Raw genomic sequence first — 18,339 nt, forward strand, 5'->3', positions numbered from 1 at the left:
ATCACTTGCGGTTTATGGTCAAATCTTTGAATCTGTTAGGAATATATTGGGACTTTTCTGTGTGTGCGCAATACATCTACAGTATGTAGAGCCTAAAAAAGTCCCAGTATGTTCCTGACATGTTCAAAAACATTTCACTTTCCCTTTTGTAAACCTGCACTGCAAGAGTCAGTACAGGTTTACAGGACAGCATTGCACAGTCTGGAAGGCACAACAGATCGGGGCTCACAGAAGGAAAAACAGCAGTCTTCTCTTCAGTCTCCAGTGGAGAGCTCCGATGTCTGCTGAACAGAAAGCAGTGATCAAGGATGCAGCCTTGGGTTCTCTGCCGGCTCCGACCACTTGTACTGGAGCGCTCACTGTCCCGATCCAGCTGGCCAGCGAGCCAGGAACTTGTACCAAGGAGAGCGTTTCTCTGCGATGCTCTAATGTGGTGCCCCCTCCCACACTCTGCCCAGGGCAGTGGCCCCTCCCACCTGGCTGTCTGTGTCCATGCGACAACCCGTAGAGGAGAGATCATCAGGAGAGCAGACACAGACCTGTCATCCAACTGCTCAGCGGGGATCAGGGGAGAGATCACTCGCTAAGCAGGCCAATCTGCTGGCAGACTCCGCACAGTGTGAAAGGGGCCTTAGAGAAATGCTAGGTTTCTTTGGCAATAAAAAACACAGCTGCCTGCAGTCTACTAAAATAAAAAATGATGTATGCTGAGCTGCACAGGAATTGCTGGAAGGTGGTGATATCTTGCATAGTTTAATTCCGCTTTAAAAACAATATGCAATGAAAACAGCTACATATAGAGATTATGATCATCACAAAACATATAATTTATGTTATTTTATTGTGGATTTGATTTAAATCACAATTTAAATCACTAGTAAAAAGGCTTGATTTAAATCACCTAGACTTAAATCATAATTTTTAAAGAACAACTGTCACCTCTGTCCAGCAGCAGCTTCTTCTGACCCGCTGTTGTCTCACCAACAGTCTCATTCACTTTAATGGCACGGCTGGTGATGCGGCAATGACACAAGGTGAGGGACATGACAGAAGAAGGTGAGTGGATGCCGCTAAAAGGCACTGCCACGATTGATCTGAAATGACAGATGCTCTTTAAAATTTAAGAGCTTATTCTTGCTGGTAGTTAGAAGCTCTATTTGCAAACAAAATGAAGGTTTCATATTTAGAATAATAAGCCATCAGGTTCGTAAAACAGCGATATCAGAACCAATCAATCATACAGTTTGTAGTGTATAGATTTGAAAAACAATGGGATAAAGGAATATTTCTGAACTTTTGTTCATCTCACAGTTACTGTGAAATTGTGTGAATGCATCAATGCAGTGCATGTTATCTCAGCTTGCATTCGTTGAAAGAGTTTACCAAAAATGTAAATATTGCAGAATATGCTCAATTTCATGCTGAATACATTATAATTATTAATGGATCTTAAATAGAAAACTATCTTTAGATAGATTTTACTTCCAAAGCATTGTATTAAAATACATTTTATAAAAATCAAAAAAGTTGATAGATTATAGATATATATATATCTATATCTCTCATCATCGATTTAGATCCACCCTGTGTTATTTTGATTGTCACAAGGACTGTTTACACCATGACACCCTGCATTGCAACATATTTTGTGCTTTGAGGAATGGAGGAATGCACCTGAACACTGTGCTCAGCAACCATTCACAATTAATGAGCAGCAAAACACCACAACATTGTGCATGTAGTGCTCTGCAGCACAGGCGTGTTGCTGAAGAGGTGGCATTAAAGAATTGCCCCATAACACAAAAATGCAAGTACAGTACCATAACTACACAGCATTATTGGACCCTTAAAGGGGTAAGTAAGGCAGTGCACACAGCCACTGCCGGTCCCTCTGCTAGGAATATATCATGTATATACTCTATATGCCATTTTCTAAAATTCTTCTTACAAATACAATTTTTTTCCTCCCCGATCAGCGTTCATGTGACCAGCCCCTTCTTCCAATTAATGTATTAGAAGAGCTAAGCTTTCCATCTGACGGGCAGTCACTTGACCTCCCTCTGTAATACAAACATTGGAGGAAGACAGCGCCGCTGATCGGGGATAAGAAAAGCAGTATTTATAAAGAAGAATTTTAGAAAGTGGCATACACATGTAATTCTAGTAGAGGGGCTGGCAGTGATTGGGAGCAGTAATGTGTGAGCTGCTTGAAACGGTGATAGAAGGGGAGGGGCGGCTCACACACAGAGCTGACAGGCAGAGAGGAGGGGGGGAGGGGGGGGACACAGGATCAGAGAGGAGAGCTGCAGATAGCAGGCTGCGGATGAAGAAGGAACCTAAACTGACCACGGTGTCAGGGCTCAGCAGCCATGATATACCTTGGTCAGTTTACATAGGGGAGGGCAGAAACTGGCAGGATCAACCAGGTATTACAGGTGTTACAGGGGGTAAAATCATACAGCAAAAGTACTGTGCTGTATAACATGCTTTAAATAAACAGGATTTTTTTTGGGGTTAACAAACACTTGCTGGCCGTACACCGACCAAAATTCAGCCAATTTCACAGGGACAAGCCGAATTCTCATCACTTTGTGGCTGTCAACATATTGGGATTTTCTTCTCAGTCAGGGGCTGCAGTCGTTGCTCAGTGTATTCTGACAGTGGTGGGTGCAACTAAAAAGTACTGGCAGGGGGATTTCTCTATCCACTTCCTTTGTGTGGATGGAAGAATGTGTTCAGCCCGCTGGCTATATGAAAAAAATGAAAACTCAACCAGGCTTTTCTCCCTAAAACAGATGCATTGTGCATGTAAATGAATCACAACTCCCGGTGTCAGTTTGTATGTAAATTTTCTCCTTTAGCTGTATACAGGTTTCCGTGTCTGATGCCACTCCTCCTCCTGACTGAATTTCAAAGTACTCCGACTTCCCATTTCTTTCCTTTTCTAGTCCTGATACTATATGTCCCATGATCCTTTGCAACTTCAGGGCAAGTGATTTGTCAGATTTGGTGACCAGTCAGAATGCGTAACGGAAGGGACCTTTTGTCACCACCATCTTGCTACACCCCATACTCTTCCACAGTAAGGATAAAATGAGAAGGGGGGAAGCGGACATCTTGTTACACCCACCAGAGTTTTGCATCTTACACTTATTTTTAACTGTAAACTGAGGTTATATAGTGAAATACAGTACTTAGAACTCAGTCTGACATTTTAAAAAGCAGCAAACTTGTATTAGATTAGCAAACCTGTGAGATCAGCAGGCTTGCCGCGGCTTTTAAAATTCAACATCTAAACTGTCAGACTGAGTTCTAAGTACTGCATTTCACTACATAATCTCCATTTACAGTAAAAAATACGTGTAAAATGCAAAACATACGGTGGGTGTAACAAGATGTTCGCTTGCCCCCTTCCCATTCTATCCTTACTGTGGGCGAGTGCCAGGGGTAGCAAGATGGCGGTGACAAAACGTCACTTCCATTACACATTGACGGGGGTCGCCAAATCTGATAAAACACAGGCTATTGCAGTCACTTGTACCAGTTCTGGGAGTTGATATGGGTGGTGAAAGATGTCAATGTGTCATTCCTCCTCCTATTTCATTCCAGTCTACAGAATGCCAAAGAATAATGGCTTACTGCAAGACTACAGAGGAAGGGCTATGGGAGATTATTATGAAGGATATGTAAATGAATCAGTTCACAGACAGCATGGCTCTGGGAGGGTGGGACCCTTACTGTTCACACTGGTCAGCATATTTAACTGGACAGGACTGAATTCTAATGGTGATCCGTTCAATCCTGCGCAGCAGCAGCACAGCTAGTGTTCAGAACATGCGTATGAAGGCGTATCCTTCTTGAATAATGCCGTGATCTGTAAGGTGGTACTGAATGCTAATTAGAATGTATTCTATCCCACCCACCATCAGAGCCGTGAAGAAAGTTACATAATTTGCAGAGTCTGAAAGGGGAGTGTTACAGACTTTTGCTGCTGCAGGAAGTGTCTGTGGAAGGGACAGAGTCTATAAGCAAGCTATACAGAGTGTCGCATGGTACAAAGCCACAACTAAACCCAGGTTATCAGGGGATCTGCAGACAGCAGAGAAACATGGTACAAAAAGGGATGATCTATGCTGTGACTGATCATTCCATTCAGTTCTAGTGAGAAGAAAGTTGGAGTTCAGCTTTAAATGTGACCGTTTTGGTCAACAAAGGGAGTTTAGTTCCACTTTAAACTGAACCCCTGGCAGAATTTGCTTATAGATGTTATTCCTTACCTTTCAGCAACAAGTCCTTCATGTTTTCAAATAGAGCTGCCTCCCCGAGAAATCCCTTCTGGAGGCAGACATAAGAAGATGTCCCCTAATTTACATTTTGTATGTCCAGATGCTGTTATGTAAGCTATATCCCCGGCACAATCTTGTGAAATCCCCTGTGTAGTTCTAGTTTCAGTAAGCAGAGACGTAAATAAGTCACTGCTTGTTGTAATGGGAGGACTCGGCCATCGGCTCCATTCACAACTGCAATTCCCATGGCATGGTGGAAATTGTAGTTTCTTAAAGCAGTACAACCCAGTGAGAGGAAGTAACAAGGCCGCTAAGTCAACACCTCCTAGGGGTGTCTGGCTGTAGCTGCGTTCTCTCAATGAGCGCTATGACATCACAGTTTTCAAAGATCATGTTCTCCTAAACAATGACATTCTAATGTAAAAAAAGTAGCAGCAATATACGTGCCTATGTATTGAAACTTATGGAGCAAAATGTTATTGTATCACGGGGTTTAGCTTTTAAATCTATTTCCAGTAATCTGTCGTGAGTGCAGCACATTAAGGTTATTAGCTCTCTATATCAAAACAAATGGTGGAAAGCTTTGACACATTAATGCATTTGTCGTTCCCCTTCATATAAAAACGTCTGTACAAGCTGGGTACAGACAGAATAAGGCAGAGTTATGCAAGTATACAGGAAATCCTTCTCAACAGCCATGGCATTCCTAGATACTGTTAGCATTCGACAGATGATTTGCATCACATGCCTCCACAGTCAAAACAAGAAAAGTTACAGAAAGCAAGGTTTTATCTGGGGTTGATTTACTAAAACTAGAGCACTTGGAATCTGGGGCAGCTGGGAATGGTAGCCAGCTTCTAACTTCAGCTTGTTCAATTAAGCTTTGACAAAAAAATAAAAAATAAAAAATATGGAAGCCGATCGGTTTCTATGCAGAGCTGCACCAGATCATGTACGCTTCAGTTTTAGTAAAGCAACCCCATAGTGCTTTGATAATGACAACCATTGCATTTGTGCACAATGTGTGTATGGACCTTTTCCAAACTTGCAGCTGGGGTACATCACATCAGTAATGTGCTCTTCTCAGGTGTGAAGGCCGACAAAGTGGAATTCCAGGCTTGAATTATCCAAGCTTGAAACGGTGCGCTGCCCTCTTCCAATCACTGGAAGATGCTTAAACTTACCTATTCTCAGGGCGCACCAGACTGGTCACATGATCTCTCTAGTGGTCAGGGGAGAGGAGAGATCTCCAACAATGGCTGCAATGCCTGGGCAGTGGCATCACACATCGACTTACTATAGGGCATCCATTGCCAGCTGTCTCTCTTTTACACTGAAGCCAGTGCTAGGCGCCGATCATGTAACCAGTCTGGAGCCCCCAGAATAGGCAAGCATAGACATCTTCCTTCTAGTGTAGTTAGAATAGAATTTAGGAGGGGAGCTGTTTTAACCACTTCAATACCAGGCAGGCACTCACTCTCCCCCCTCCTGCCCAAGCCAATTTTCAGCTTTCAGCGCCGTCGCTGTTTAAATAACAACTGCGCGGTCATGCTACACTGTACCCAAACAAAATTTTTAATCATTTTCTTCCCACAAATAGAGCTTTCTTTTGTTGGTATTTGATCACCTCTGCAGTTTTTATTTTTTGCTAAACAAAAAAAAAAAAAAACAGAAAATTAAAAACATATTACGTTTTTCTTTGTTCCTTTTATAAAATGTTGTAAATACGTTTTCTCCTTCACTAATGGACACTGATGAGGCTGCACTGCCGGGCACTGATGAGCACAAACAAGGTGGCACTGATATGTGGCACAGATACGGATGGGCCACTCACAGGTATCACAGATGGACAGTGATAGATGGCACCGATTGGCATCACCGATTAGGAGGCACTGGCAGGTATTGCTGGTGGGTACCAATTTGCATCATGTATGGGCACACATTGGCACCAGGGATGCCATACCTGGTGGTCATCAGGTCAGCAGTAAACCACTATTTTTAGCAGCGTTTTACTGTATTTCCATCGGTGCTTTTCGGCCACTAGCAGGGAGCTTTTAACCTCCACTAGCAGCTGAAAAGGGGTTAAAAGTGCCCGCAAAGCACTGCTGCCAAAGTGCTTTGCAGGCACTTCGGCAGTGCTGGCCATTGCTTTCAATGGCTGGGGCCTTTTAGGACAAGGTGTATTCACCCCAAAGATGCTGCTTGCAGGACTTTTTTTTTCCCCAGTCCTGCAAGCGCACCGCTCCAGTGTGAAAGCACTCGGGCTTTCATACTGGGGTGGCAGGGGAGGCATTTTTCAGGCTCTTTATAGGTGCTATTTTTGGCCCTTTAATGCCTGAAAATGCCTCAATGTTAAAGTAGTCTAAAAGTGGAACTTTAGGCAGAAAATTAAGTCCTGATAGATCACTTCAGACTGGCCCCTTTTGTGCAGGTATAGCTACTATATGAAAAATATTTTACATAAGTGCCTATACTGTTTAAAATACAGTAATACACCGTCTCCCCCTGCTCTGCACATTCTCAGTTGCGCTACATTTTTAGGCACTGCTGAATTTGAAGAGGGCGCTCTGCTGACAGCCTAACAGAATTAAACCCTCCTATCCTTTACAGCCTTCTGTTTGAACTGTACATGTGTTCAGTTATTACACCAGCCATTTGATAATTTGACACTTTGGTAAAGGGGACAAGCAAATGTGACAGTTAGCAATTCCAGGAATGTAACAGTTTTTAAAAACCAGTAAAGTTAAAAGGATTTAGCTTTCCGAATTACTACTGTTCAAGGACTCTGGCCTTCAGCAAGAAGAAATATGAGCAATGCTGGGAGGCACATGCTAATTTTGGCAACATATTTATTAATGTGGAATGTAGGTTTCTTGCTAAAAAACAGTTTGTAACAAGTTGTTATGCATAAAGTTCCGCTTTAAGGCTGGGTTCACACTGCTGCGGGGGGAGATCCAGATGCGATTCGCACCCACACTGCAGTGCAAATCACATCCGATCTCCGTAGCGATGCGAGTTCAGCCATACAGATAGTATGGCTGAATTCGCATCGCTCCCGCAGCAAACTCGCACGGGACCCTTTTTTTGGTCCGCAACAGAATCGGATCGCATGGGGGTTCACACCATGCGATCCGATTCCTGTGCGAGTCTGCAGATCGCACTGCGATATGCGGACGGATCTGGGGGTGTCATTAACATATCATTGACACTCCCAGCCGTCCGCATAGGGCAGTGTGAACTGCCGGCGGGAGGTGTGCGATGCGGGAAAACGACGCGGATTCGCGGCGTTCCCGCATCGCTGTGGTGTGAACCCGGCCTAAGTCCTGCTAGATCACTTCAGGCTGGCCCCTTTTGCAGGTATATCTATGTAAAACATTAATAAGTGTCTATACTGTTTAAAATCCAGTAATACACTGGTCTCACCCTGCTCTGCATATGCTCAGTTGCTCTCCATTTTTCAATACGGCACTGACTCTCTTTGACAATTACACGGTCGTGCAACGCTTTACCTTAACAAAAATTGTGTCATTTTCTTTCCACAAATAGAGCTCTCTTTTGGTGGCATTTGATCACCCCTGCCTTTTTTTTTTTTTTCCCCCTTTGCGCTTTAACCACTTCCCGACCAGCGCACGATGATGTACATCGGCAGAATGGCACGGGCTGGCATACAGGTATGTCTATTTCTATTTTCCTCCCTGCCATCGCATGCACGCCGGTCGGGACCCCCGTGAGTCCAGTCGCGGGTCCCGCGGACTCAATCGCCGTGGGGATACCCACGATTGTCTCAAGGGGAGGCTGAACGGGGAGATGCCGTTGAAAACAGTATCTTCTCATTCTGCCTAGCAACAAGTGACACTGACCTCTGCTCCATGTGATTGGAGCAGAGATCAGCGTTCACTAACACACAGCCCAGCCCCCCCCAGTTAGTAACACGCCCCTAGGGACATTTAACCCCTACACTGCCAGTGTAATTTACACAGGAATCAGTGCATTTGTATAGTACGGATTGCTGTATAAATGACAATGGTCCCAAAAATGTCCGATGTGTCCGCCATAATGTCGCAGTCACAAAAAAAAAAAAAAAATAATAATAAATCGCTGATTGCCACCATTTCTAGTAAAAAAATAAATAAAAATGCCATAAAACTATTCCCTATTTTGCAAACTCTATAAATTTTGCGAAAAACAATCGCTTATTGCGATTTTTTTTACCAAAAATGTGTAGAAGAATACGTATCGACCTAAACTGAGGGAAAAAACTTTTTTAATATATATTTTTGGGGGATATTATAACAAAAAGTAAAATAATAATGCGTTTTTTTCAAAATTGACGCTCTATTTTTGTTTATAGCGCAAAAAATAAAAGCCGCAGGGGTGATCAAATACCACCAAAAGAAAGCTCTATTTGTGGGGAAAAAAAAGGACGTTAAATTTGTTTTGGGAGCCACATCGCACGACCGCGCAATTGTCAGTTAAAGCGACGCAGTGCCGTATCGCAAAAAGTGGTCTGATCTTAAGCCAGCAAAATGGCCCGGTCTGAAAGTGTATAAACCAAAAAAATTAATAAAAAATAAATAAATAAAAAGACTGATAATTCTGAAAACAAATCTTTTTGCTATAATAAATATCCAAAAAAAAAAAAATAAGTCATCAGTTTAGACCAATATGAATTCTTCTACATATTTTTGGTAACAAAAAAATCCTTAAGCATATATATTGATTGGTTTGTGCAAAGGTTATAGCATCTACAAAATAGGGGATAGATTTATGCCATTTTTATTATTTTTTTTCTTAGTAATGGCGGTGACCAGCAATTTTAAGCGGGACTGCGACACTGGTGGACAGATTGGACGCTGTTGACACTTTTTTGGGACCAGCAACATTTATACAGCAATCAGTGGTATTAAACAAACAAAACAAAAAAATGCACCAATATAGACACTAGGGGGCGATCAAAGGGTTAAAGCGGTTGTATACCCCTTTTTTAGCTACAGGTAAGCCTGCATGCAGCTGCTGACGTCCGCCACGCACACGCAGTGAAGGTCAGGCGTATTGTGCGAGAGCGGAGCGACGTCATAGCGGCTCTGGTCACTCACATCAACAGAGCCACGAACCCGGAAGAAACGTCTGAGGGGAAAATGTCAGCACTCTCACGTGCATCGGCTCTGCACGGCGCCATGCCCACTGTATCTATTACACAAAGCGCCATACCAGTACAGCGATTTACACAGCGGCTGGTTGACAAGTGCTTAAAGCGGATCTCCACCCAAAAGTGGAAGCCCTGCTTATCCATCACGTCTTCCCCCCCCCCCTCTTCCGGTGCCACATTTGGCACCATTCGGGGGGGGGGGGGGGGGGGGGGGGGACAGGTAACTGTCCCCACCCAAAATCTCAAACAGATGCAGAAAAGTTGAGGTAGGGGGTCAAAGTAAAGGGTGGGCCCACATCCCAATGACATAAATCAAATGGAGAAATTGTTCCCCCTTAATGGCCCTAGTGATTGAGGAGTCAATCACAATATGTAATACACAAGGTATAATAGAAAAAGTTGAAAAAAAAATATATATATATATATATATATATATATATATATATATATATATATATATATATATATATATATATATATATATATATATATATATATATATATATATATACACACACACATACATACACACACACACACACACACACACTTTATTAAATACGTATATGTAATTAGAAAAGTGGCTGAACAACATAGAAATCAATATAGCATGGCAATGACTATTTTCTACTCATAAGTCCCGTACTGCCATGATAGAATGACATGACGGAGTCCAGGGACCACACCCATCTCATCTGAAACATTGGCTGTGGTGCTGACATCCAGGACAGGTGAGCTAATATACACATATACATTATTTGTGGCTGCCGACTTTTACATTTTTATGTAGGGCGGTGGGGGTAAATATGGCTGAAGCTCCTCTTTAAGCCCTCCTATTCTTTACAGCCAAGGAAGCTGTTTCTGTTTGACCTGCATGGTGCTGTACATGTGATCATTCATGTCACCAGCCATTTGATGGTTTGACAGTTTGATTGAGGGACAGAATCAAATTTGACAGCAATCCCAGCAGAAACTTTTTTTTTTTTAAACTGTTAAATTAATGGGCTTAATTCTGCTTTCCGATTTACTTCTGCTCAGGTGCACCGGACCATTTGGCTGGCCAAAGACCAGAGCACTTTTTGCAATTTGCGCCTGCGTCGCTTTAACTGACAATTGCAGGGTCGTATGACGTGGCTCCCAAACAAAATTTATGTTCCTTTTCCCCACAAATAGAGCTTTCTTTTGGTGGTATTTGAGCACCTCTGCAGTTTTTATTTTTTGCTCCATAAACAAAAAATAGGGACAATTTTGAAAAACAAACGCATTATTTTTTTACTTTTTGCTATAATAAATATCCCCCAAAAATATATAAAAAAAAATGTTTTTCCTCAGTTTAGGCCGATACGTATTCTTCTACATATTTTTGATAAAAAAATTTAAAAAATAATAATATCACAATAAGCGTTTGATTGGTTTGCGCAAAAGTTCTAGCGTCTACAAAATAGGGGATAGTTTTATGGCATTTTTATTATAATTTTTTTTTACTAGTAATGGCAGCGATCTTTATCGTGACTGCGACATTATGGCGAACACATCGGACACATTTGGCATGATTTTGGGACCGTTCAAATTTATACAGCGATCAGTGCGATTAAAAATGCACTGATTACAGTGTAAATGTGACTGGCAGTGAAGGGGTTAACCACTAGGTAGCGCTGTATGGGGTTAAGTGTGACCTAGGGAGTGATTCTAACTGTGGGGGGGAGGGGGTGTGTGTGACACGTCACTGATCAGCGCTCCCGATCACAGGAAGCGGTGATCAGTGACATTGTCACTAGGAAGAATAGAGAAATGCTCGTTTACATCAGCATTTCCCTGTTTTTCCTCTCTGTGAGACGATCATGGGTATCCCTGCGGACATCGAGTCTGCGGGACCCGTGAACACACTCACGGAGCTCCCAGCAGGCACGCTCGCGCCCGCAAGCCGCCTCTTAAAGGGCAACGTACAGGTACGGGATTCTGCCTGTATGTGCCCTTCTGCCACAGTATATCTGCGAGAAGCAGTTGGAAAGCGGTTAATGTGGAATGTATGTTTCTTGCTAAAGAACATTAATTTTTACCAAGTTGCTATGGATAAAGTAATAATTTAAAGTGGTTGTAAACCCTTACAGGCCACTTTTCACTACAGGCAAGCCTATAAGGCTTAAAAATAAAAGGGGTAGGTTGCGCTAAGGAACTTATGAGCGAATCCAAATTATAAAAACATATAGAATATAAAAGAAAATAAAAGAAAAAGGAAAATAGGTAAGAGCTGCCTCTATTACTATCCACCTGGTGGGGTGGAAAATGTTAGATAAAGAAGTGCTATGAATAGATCTGGCGCTATACCTGTGTGTCAGAAACTTAATTTGCTAAATTAAATTTAAAATTGTTACGTTAATCCGGTGTGTAAGTGTTAGTGTGCCATATATTAGTGTTGGGATAAAGTATAAAATGTAAACTGTAGGTGGGAAGTAAAAACTCAAAAATATATGTGTATAAATTGTTAAAAATTTACCAGCATGCTGGCTGGAAAAGTAAAATATTGTCTCAGGTGCGATAAACCTAAATAGGTGATTACCTTATACACTCTTAATCACATGAATACCTTAAACATGTGGACTACTTAATAAATCAGGTAAAAATTATACATGTAAATATGAACCATAAACATAATACAATTGTGCACAAATGTGACAAATAATACAATTGTGCACAAATGTGACAAATAAAATCTATGCGTGCAATACTAAAATGTACAATAAATCTGTGATAAATATCAAATAAAATCTTTGCGTGCAATACTAAAATGTACAATAAATCTGTGATGAATATCAATACCCCACGTGAAACATGCCAAATATTGGGAGTGAAAAAAGAAAAAAATGAAAATGGAAATAAATTTAAAAGGAAGTGAATTCAAAATTCCAAAAATAAAATAAAATGAAAAATAAAATTTTTTTATAGATATTTGTCCCAAGAAATAAAAATATAAAAATGTATGCAAAGAGAAGAAAAAAGGAAAAAAAAGGGAAGCAAAAAAGCAGTCTCTAATGCAGTGCAATTAATGGGGGATTTCCCGTAGATGCAGGAGGGGATGTGATGGATCCAAAACAACTAATCTTCATGCATTGTGGGCACTTATAGGATGTACTCTCACCAGAAAAATAACCCCATCCGGGGTGGATCAGCCTTCACAGTATAAGCTACCGTGTCGCTCTCTGGCTTGCTTCAAATAGGCTGTTGAGGATCCCTCGTTATTTCCAGGTGGAGTGTGCCTCAGTATATGTATTGAAAGAGAGGACCATACATAGTGTGATACTGTATAAATCACTTTATTAAGAAAATACTAAAAATTACTCACACTTTTGAAAGAAGAAAATGGCTTGAATAAATGCAGTATAAAGGTGCAGTATGAAAGGTATGGAAGCTGCTGAGAGCGTTCCGTTCGTCTTCCACGCCGTAGTGTAAAGGTGCAGTGTGAAAGGTATGGAAGCTGCTGAGAGCGTTCCGTACGTCTTCCACGCCGACTGTATTGGAAGTGTGTATTCGATAGGCCACGCCCTACGCGTTTCGTCACTGGGACGTCATCCGGATGACGTCCCAGTGACGAAACGCGTAGGGCGTGGCCTATCGAATACACACTTCCAATACAGTCGGCGTGGAAGACGTACGGAACGCTCTCAGCAGCTTCCATACCTTTCACACTGCACCTTTACACTACGGCGTGGAAGACGAACGGAACGCTCTCAGCAGCTTCCATACCTTTCATACTGCACCTTTATACTGCATTTATTCAAGCCATTTTCTTCTTTCAAAAGTGTGAGTAATTTTTAGTATTTTCTTAATAAAGTGATTTATACAGTATCACACTATGTATGGTCCTCTCTTTCAATACATATACTGAGGCACACTCCACCTGGAAATAACGAGGGATCCTCAACAGCCTATTTGAAGCAAGCCAGAGAGCGACACGGTAGCTTATACTGTGAAGGCTGATCCACCCCGGATGGGGTTATTTTTCTGGTGAGAGTACATCCTATAAGTGCCCACAATGCATGAAGATTAGTTGTTTTGGATCCATCACATCCCCTCCTGCATCTACGGGAAATCCCCCATTAATTGCACTGCATTAGAGACTGCTTTTTTGCTTCCCTTTTTTTTCCTTTTTTCTTCTCTTTGCATACATTTTTATATTTTTATTTCTTGGGACAAATATCTATAAAAAAATTTTATTTTTCATTTTATTTTATTTTTGGAATTTTGAATTCACTTCCTTTTAAATTTATTTCCATTTTCATTTTTTTCTTTTTTCACTCCCAATATTTGGCATGTTTCACGTGGGGTATTGATATTCATCACAGATTTATTGTACATTTTAGTATTGCACGCAAAGATTTTATTTGATATTTATCACAGATTTATTGTACATTTTAGTATTGCACGCATAGATTTTATTTGTCACATTTGTGCACAATTGTATTATTTGTCACATTTGTGCACAATTGTATTATGTTTATGGTTCATATTTACATGTATAATTTTTACCTGATTTATTAAGTAGTCCACATGTTTAAGGTATTCATGTGATTAAGAGTGTATAAGGTAATCACCTATTTAGGTTTATCGCACCTGAGACAATATTTTACTTTTCCAGCCAGCATGCTGGTAAATTTTTAACAATTTATACACATATATTTTTGAGTTTTTACTTCCCACCTACAGTTTACATTTTATACTTTATCCCAACACTAATATATGGCACACTAACACTTACACACCGGATTAACGTAACAATTTTAAATTTAATTTAGCAAATTAAGTTTCTGACACACAGGTATAGCGCCAGATCTATTCATAGCACTTCTTTATCTAAGCCTATAAGGCTTACCTGTATCTACCCAGAATATCTCCTAAACCTGCACGATTTAGGAGATATCCCCTGTATTTGCATGTGCCGACATCATCCGCACAAGTGCCATTGCTTCAGTGAGTATGCCATTACCAGCGGCTCCGGCGTGCATGCACGGGAGTGACATCATTGTGGCTATGGCCAATCACAGCGGCGGACCCGCAATACCCGGAAGTAACCCCCAGGAGTGATGTTGCCGGCCGATGCTGTTTATGGACACTGCAGCGGGGGCTTTGATCTCAGGTGAGTATTAAATAATGAGCAAGTATGGTATGCATACTAGCTCAGTATGCTTTTGTCTTGCAGGTGTTTTTTTTTTTTTTTCCCTTTCTCAAAGTGGGTTTACAATCACTTTAAAGCAGTTGTATAGTTTTTTGTTTTTTTTTTACTTTTACCTACAGGAAAGCCTATAATAAGGCTTACCTGTAGGTAAAAAAAAATATATCTCCTAAACCTGTACGGTTTAGGAGAGATTCCCCTCGCAATGCGCCGCTGACTACAACGGTGCATGCGCACAAGGGATTCTCGGCTGAAAGCCCACAGACGCCGGACCCTGCCAGAAAGAAATCTCCTGCTTGCATGCTTGGGAGTGACGATATTGCGGCTCCGGCCACTCACAGCGCCGGAGCCGCGATACCCGGAAGACACACCAAGGGAACATGTCAGCTCCTTCTGCGTGGATCGGGCAAGATGTTGGGGCCTCGTTCTAAAGGTATTTCATAATGAGTTAGTATGAGGTGCATACTAGCCCATTATGCCTTTTCCTTTGCAGGTCTGAAAAAAAAAAAAAAAAAAAAAAAAAAAAAAAAGTTTACTCCCGCTTTAAGCCGACCATACACTATACAATCTGATTGTACAATCTCATTCAGATTTTTCAAACCTATGTCAATGGAAGATGCACCTAATCAAACCAATGTAATTTGCAGCCAGACAGGCCCTACAGTAGATGGTATAGAGCAGTGATGGCGAACCTTGGCACCCCGGATGTTTTGCAACTACATTTCCCATGATACTCAACAACACTGCAGAGTGCAAGAGCATCATGGGAAATGTAGTTCCAAAACATCTGTAGGGCCAAGGTTCAGTCACCGGTATGGTGTATGGTCACCTTTAGGGGCTCATTGTCAGATGGGTGCTGGGACGCGTCACACATGTAGGATGTGACATGACACATATAGATACAGATGATTGGGTGACATTTGCTCAGTAACCTTTTAGGTTATAAGCTCTGATTCCTAGTGTATTGTATTTGTACTGTCTGCCCTGTATAATAATAACGAGTAAGGCCATAGGATGGGGAGTGATGAGTAGTGATGAGGAGGCCCGTGTATGTGACCTCTGTGGAGATCGGATTATCAGGATGAATGGTGGGGGGCCTTGTACACACAGTCAGCCTGCAGCCATCTTAGCGCCAGGCCGCGCCCCCTCCCCCAGCTCCACTCACCTGGCCTCAGCGGCTCGGTCAGGGTTAACACCAGCAGAAAGAGGAGGAGGAAGGTGCCGCTGTCCGGTTTGGGCACCATTTATCCTCCGTTCATCCTCCTGCCAGAGCTACGAAAAGCGGACACTTTCCGAGGACGCCGGTCCGAGGGCTTATCAGTCTGCCCGCCGCAGTAATGGACGAGGCTGCTAGGCTTCCATACAATCCGCCGAGCCCCCCAGTCTTGTTTGCTTACAGGAACCCCCGCAGCAGCTTCTAGGTCCAGGGATAAAAGATGGCGGCCTCCGTCCCCTCACAACAAACAGAAGCCACCCCTAGCCAATCAGAGCGCTCCATGGGTGGGCCTAACCGCGCGTCACGTGCGGCTGCCAAGCCACAGCCCCTGTATAAAAGGCCGGGATCAGCGGGCTGTCAGTAATGTGTGACCGCTGGGAGCTGTTCAAGGAGGAAGTGATTGGCTGCCAGTGACACTTCACAGTCTCCTTCATGTTACCCAATTAACCCTTTCATGACTAAGCCTATGCCTGACATTTGTTGCTTGCAAGTTAGCCACTTAAAATGGTGTTCCACCCTAAAAAAAATAAAAATGTGGATTTTTTTTCTTATATTACTCACCTCTAAATGGCTGTTGCTAGGGGGTCCCTCGTAGTCTGCCTCCTTCAGTGCCTGGGCTCCTGACATTGCTTCCCCTTAGTGCAGGAAGGGCTCAGCTCTGCCACCTCTCTCTTGTCATGTAACAGGTCCCAGATGATTGCGCGGCCAATCACGGTGCGTGCATGCGCAGTGGGCGCCCGACCGTGGCGCCCACAGTTACAATGCCGGCTCCGCCGAACGTAGGAGGAGAGGAGCAGGGCTTTGTTCCCCCGCATCGCTGGACCCTGGGATAGGTAAGTGTCCGATTATTAACCCTTTCATGACTAAGCCTATTTTTGGAATTTGGTGTTTACAAGTTAAAATCCATATTTTTTGCTAGAAAATTACTTGGAACCCCCAAACATTATATATATTTTTTAGCAGAGGCTCTAGAGAATAAAACGGCGATTGTTGCAATATTTTATGTCACACGGTATTTGCGCAGTGGTGTTTTAAACACAACTTTTTGGGAAAAGGGACACTTTCATGAATAAAAAAAAAACAAAACAGTAAAATTAGCCCAATTTTTTTGCGTAATGTGAAAGATAATGTTACGCCGAGTAAATAGATACCAAACATGTCACACTTTATAATTGCGCGCACTTGTAGATTGACGACTGAGCGGGTAAATGGAATCGCCATTTATTTATAAACAATTTTGTCATGATTATCAAAAACATGTATTCTGATTAAGCAAGTGTATTTGTTTCAAATACACAGGATGTGTTTTCATAGCTGTCTTGAGAGTGTCGAAATGCCAATCACACCCCCAGCTGTGAGAGGTATTTTCCCAGAGAATCTGGAAGTGACACCTAGGTGCGAAATGACCATCCCTGTGTGAATATAAATACAATTACAACTTGATCAGACCTTCAAAGGGACGCACAAGACTTCCCCCCCCCCTTTTTAGAATGTATAAATATAGTCAGACTAGCCTAGCTAGGGCAGAACAATAGATTTGAATGTATACCATGCACTGTACAACATTTGTTCTCCATGCTTGTGGATAGCTACATGCCTGTATATTAAATACATCTTTTATAATGTGGTTCAGCAGTCAATATGTTATTGGAATCCCCTAAATTCTCTGGGTTCCCAATCACGACAAAGTACGGTACCTAAAAATCTCAATAGGCGACGCTTTAAAATTTTTTTACGGTTACCAGGTTAGCGTTACAGAGGAGGTCTACAGCTAGAATTATTGCTCTCGCTCTGACGATCGCGGCGATACCTCACATGTGTGATTTGAACACCGTTTACATACGCGGGCGCGACTTCCGTATGCGTTTTCTTTGCTTCGCGAGCTCGCGGGGACGGCGGGCGCTTTGAAAAATTTTTTTTTATTTTTTTATTTATTTTATTTATTTTAAAACGACTAAATTGTTAAAAAAAAAAAAAAAAAAATTTGATCACTTTTATTGCTGTCACAAGGAATGTAAACATCCCTTGTGACAGTAATAGGTGGTGACAGGTACTCTTTATGGAGGGATCGGGGGTCTAAAAGACCCCCCACCCCTCCTTTACACTTCAATGTATTCAGATCGCCGAAAACGGCGATTCTGAATACCGGATATTTTTTTAAAACCGGCGCCATTGGCAGCCGAGTAAACGGGAAGTGACGTCATGACGTCGCTTCCGTGTTTACGATGAGGAGACTGGAACGAAGCCGATTACGGCTTCGTTCCAGTTCCTCCGCAGCAGCCGGAGGCGTCGGACAGGGAATCGGTGCTCCCGATCGAGCGGGAGCACCGGTAACAGCGGCGAGAGGCGGCGGGAGGGGGGGACGTCCCCTCCCGCTCCTCCGGCATAACAGCCGAGCGGCTTTTAGCCGCATCGGTTGTTATGGCTGGAAAGCCAATCGCCCGCTGTAAAAAACGGTACCGGGATGATGCCTGCAGGTGCGGGCATCATCCCGGTATACCCCCCGGAAGCCGAGTAC

General features: G+C 42.5%; 1 protein-coding gene across 4 annotated transcripts in view; it reads right to left on the minus strand.

The window, feature by feature from the left end:
- The window catches only part of DGCR2 (DiGeorge syndrome critical region gene 2), a 97,305-nt gene extending 81,235 nt beyond the window's left edge, over window positions 1-16,070 (minus strand). For all 4 annotated transcript variants that reach the window (XM_077461608.1, XM_077461607.1, XM_077461606.1 and 1 more), the window contains exon 1: window positions 15,771-16,070. In XM_077461608.1, coding sequence (XP_077317734.1) covers window positions 15,771-15,849 — 79 coding nt within the window. In that variant the 5' untranslated portion in view covers window positions 15,850-16,070. The remainder of the gene's footprint in view (window positions 1-15,770) is intronic.
- Window positions 16,071-18,339: the final 2,269 nt, after the last annotated feature.

The sequence above is a fragment of the Lithobates pipiens genome, unplaced genomic scaffold, assembly GCF_037356315.1.
Source record: "Lithobates pipiens isolate NorthernLeopardFrog02 unplaced genomic scaffold, aLitPip1_a1.2 Scaffold_3, whole genome shotgun sequence".
In the NCBI taxonomy this organism is placed as follows: Eukaryota; Metazoa; Chordata; class Amphibia; order Anura; family Ranidae; genus Lithobates; species Lithobates pipiens.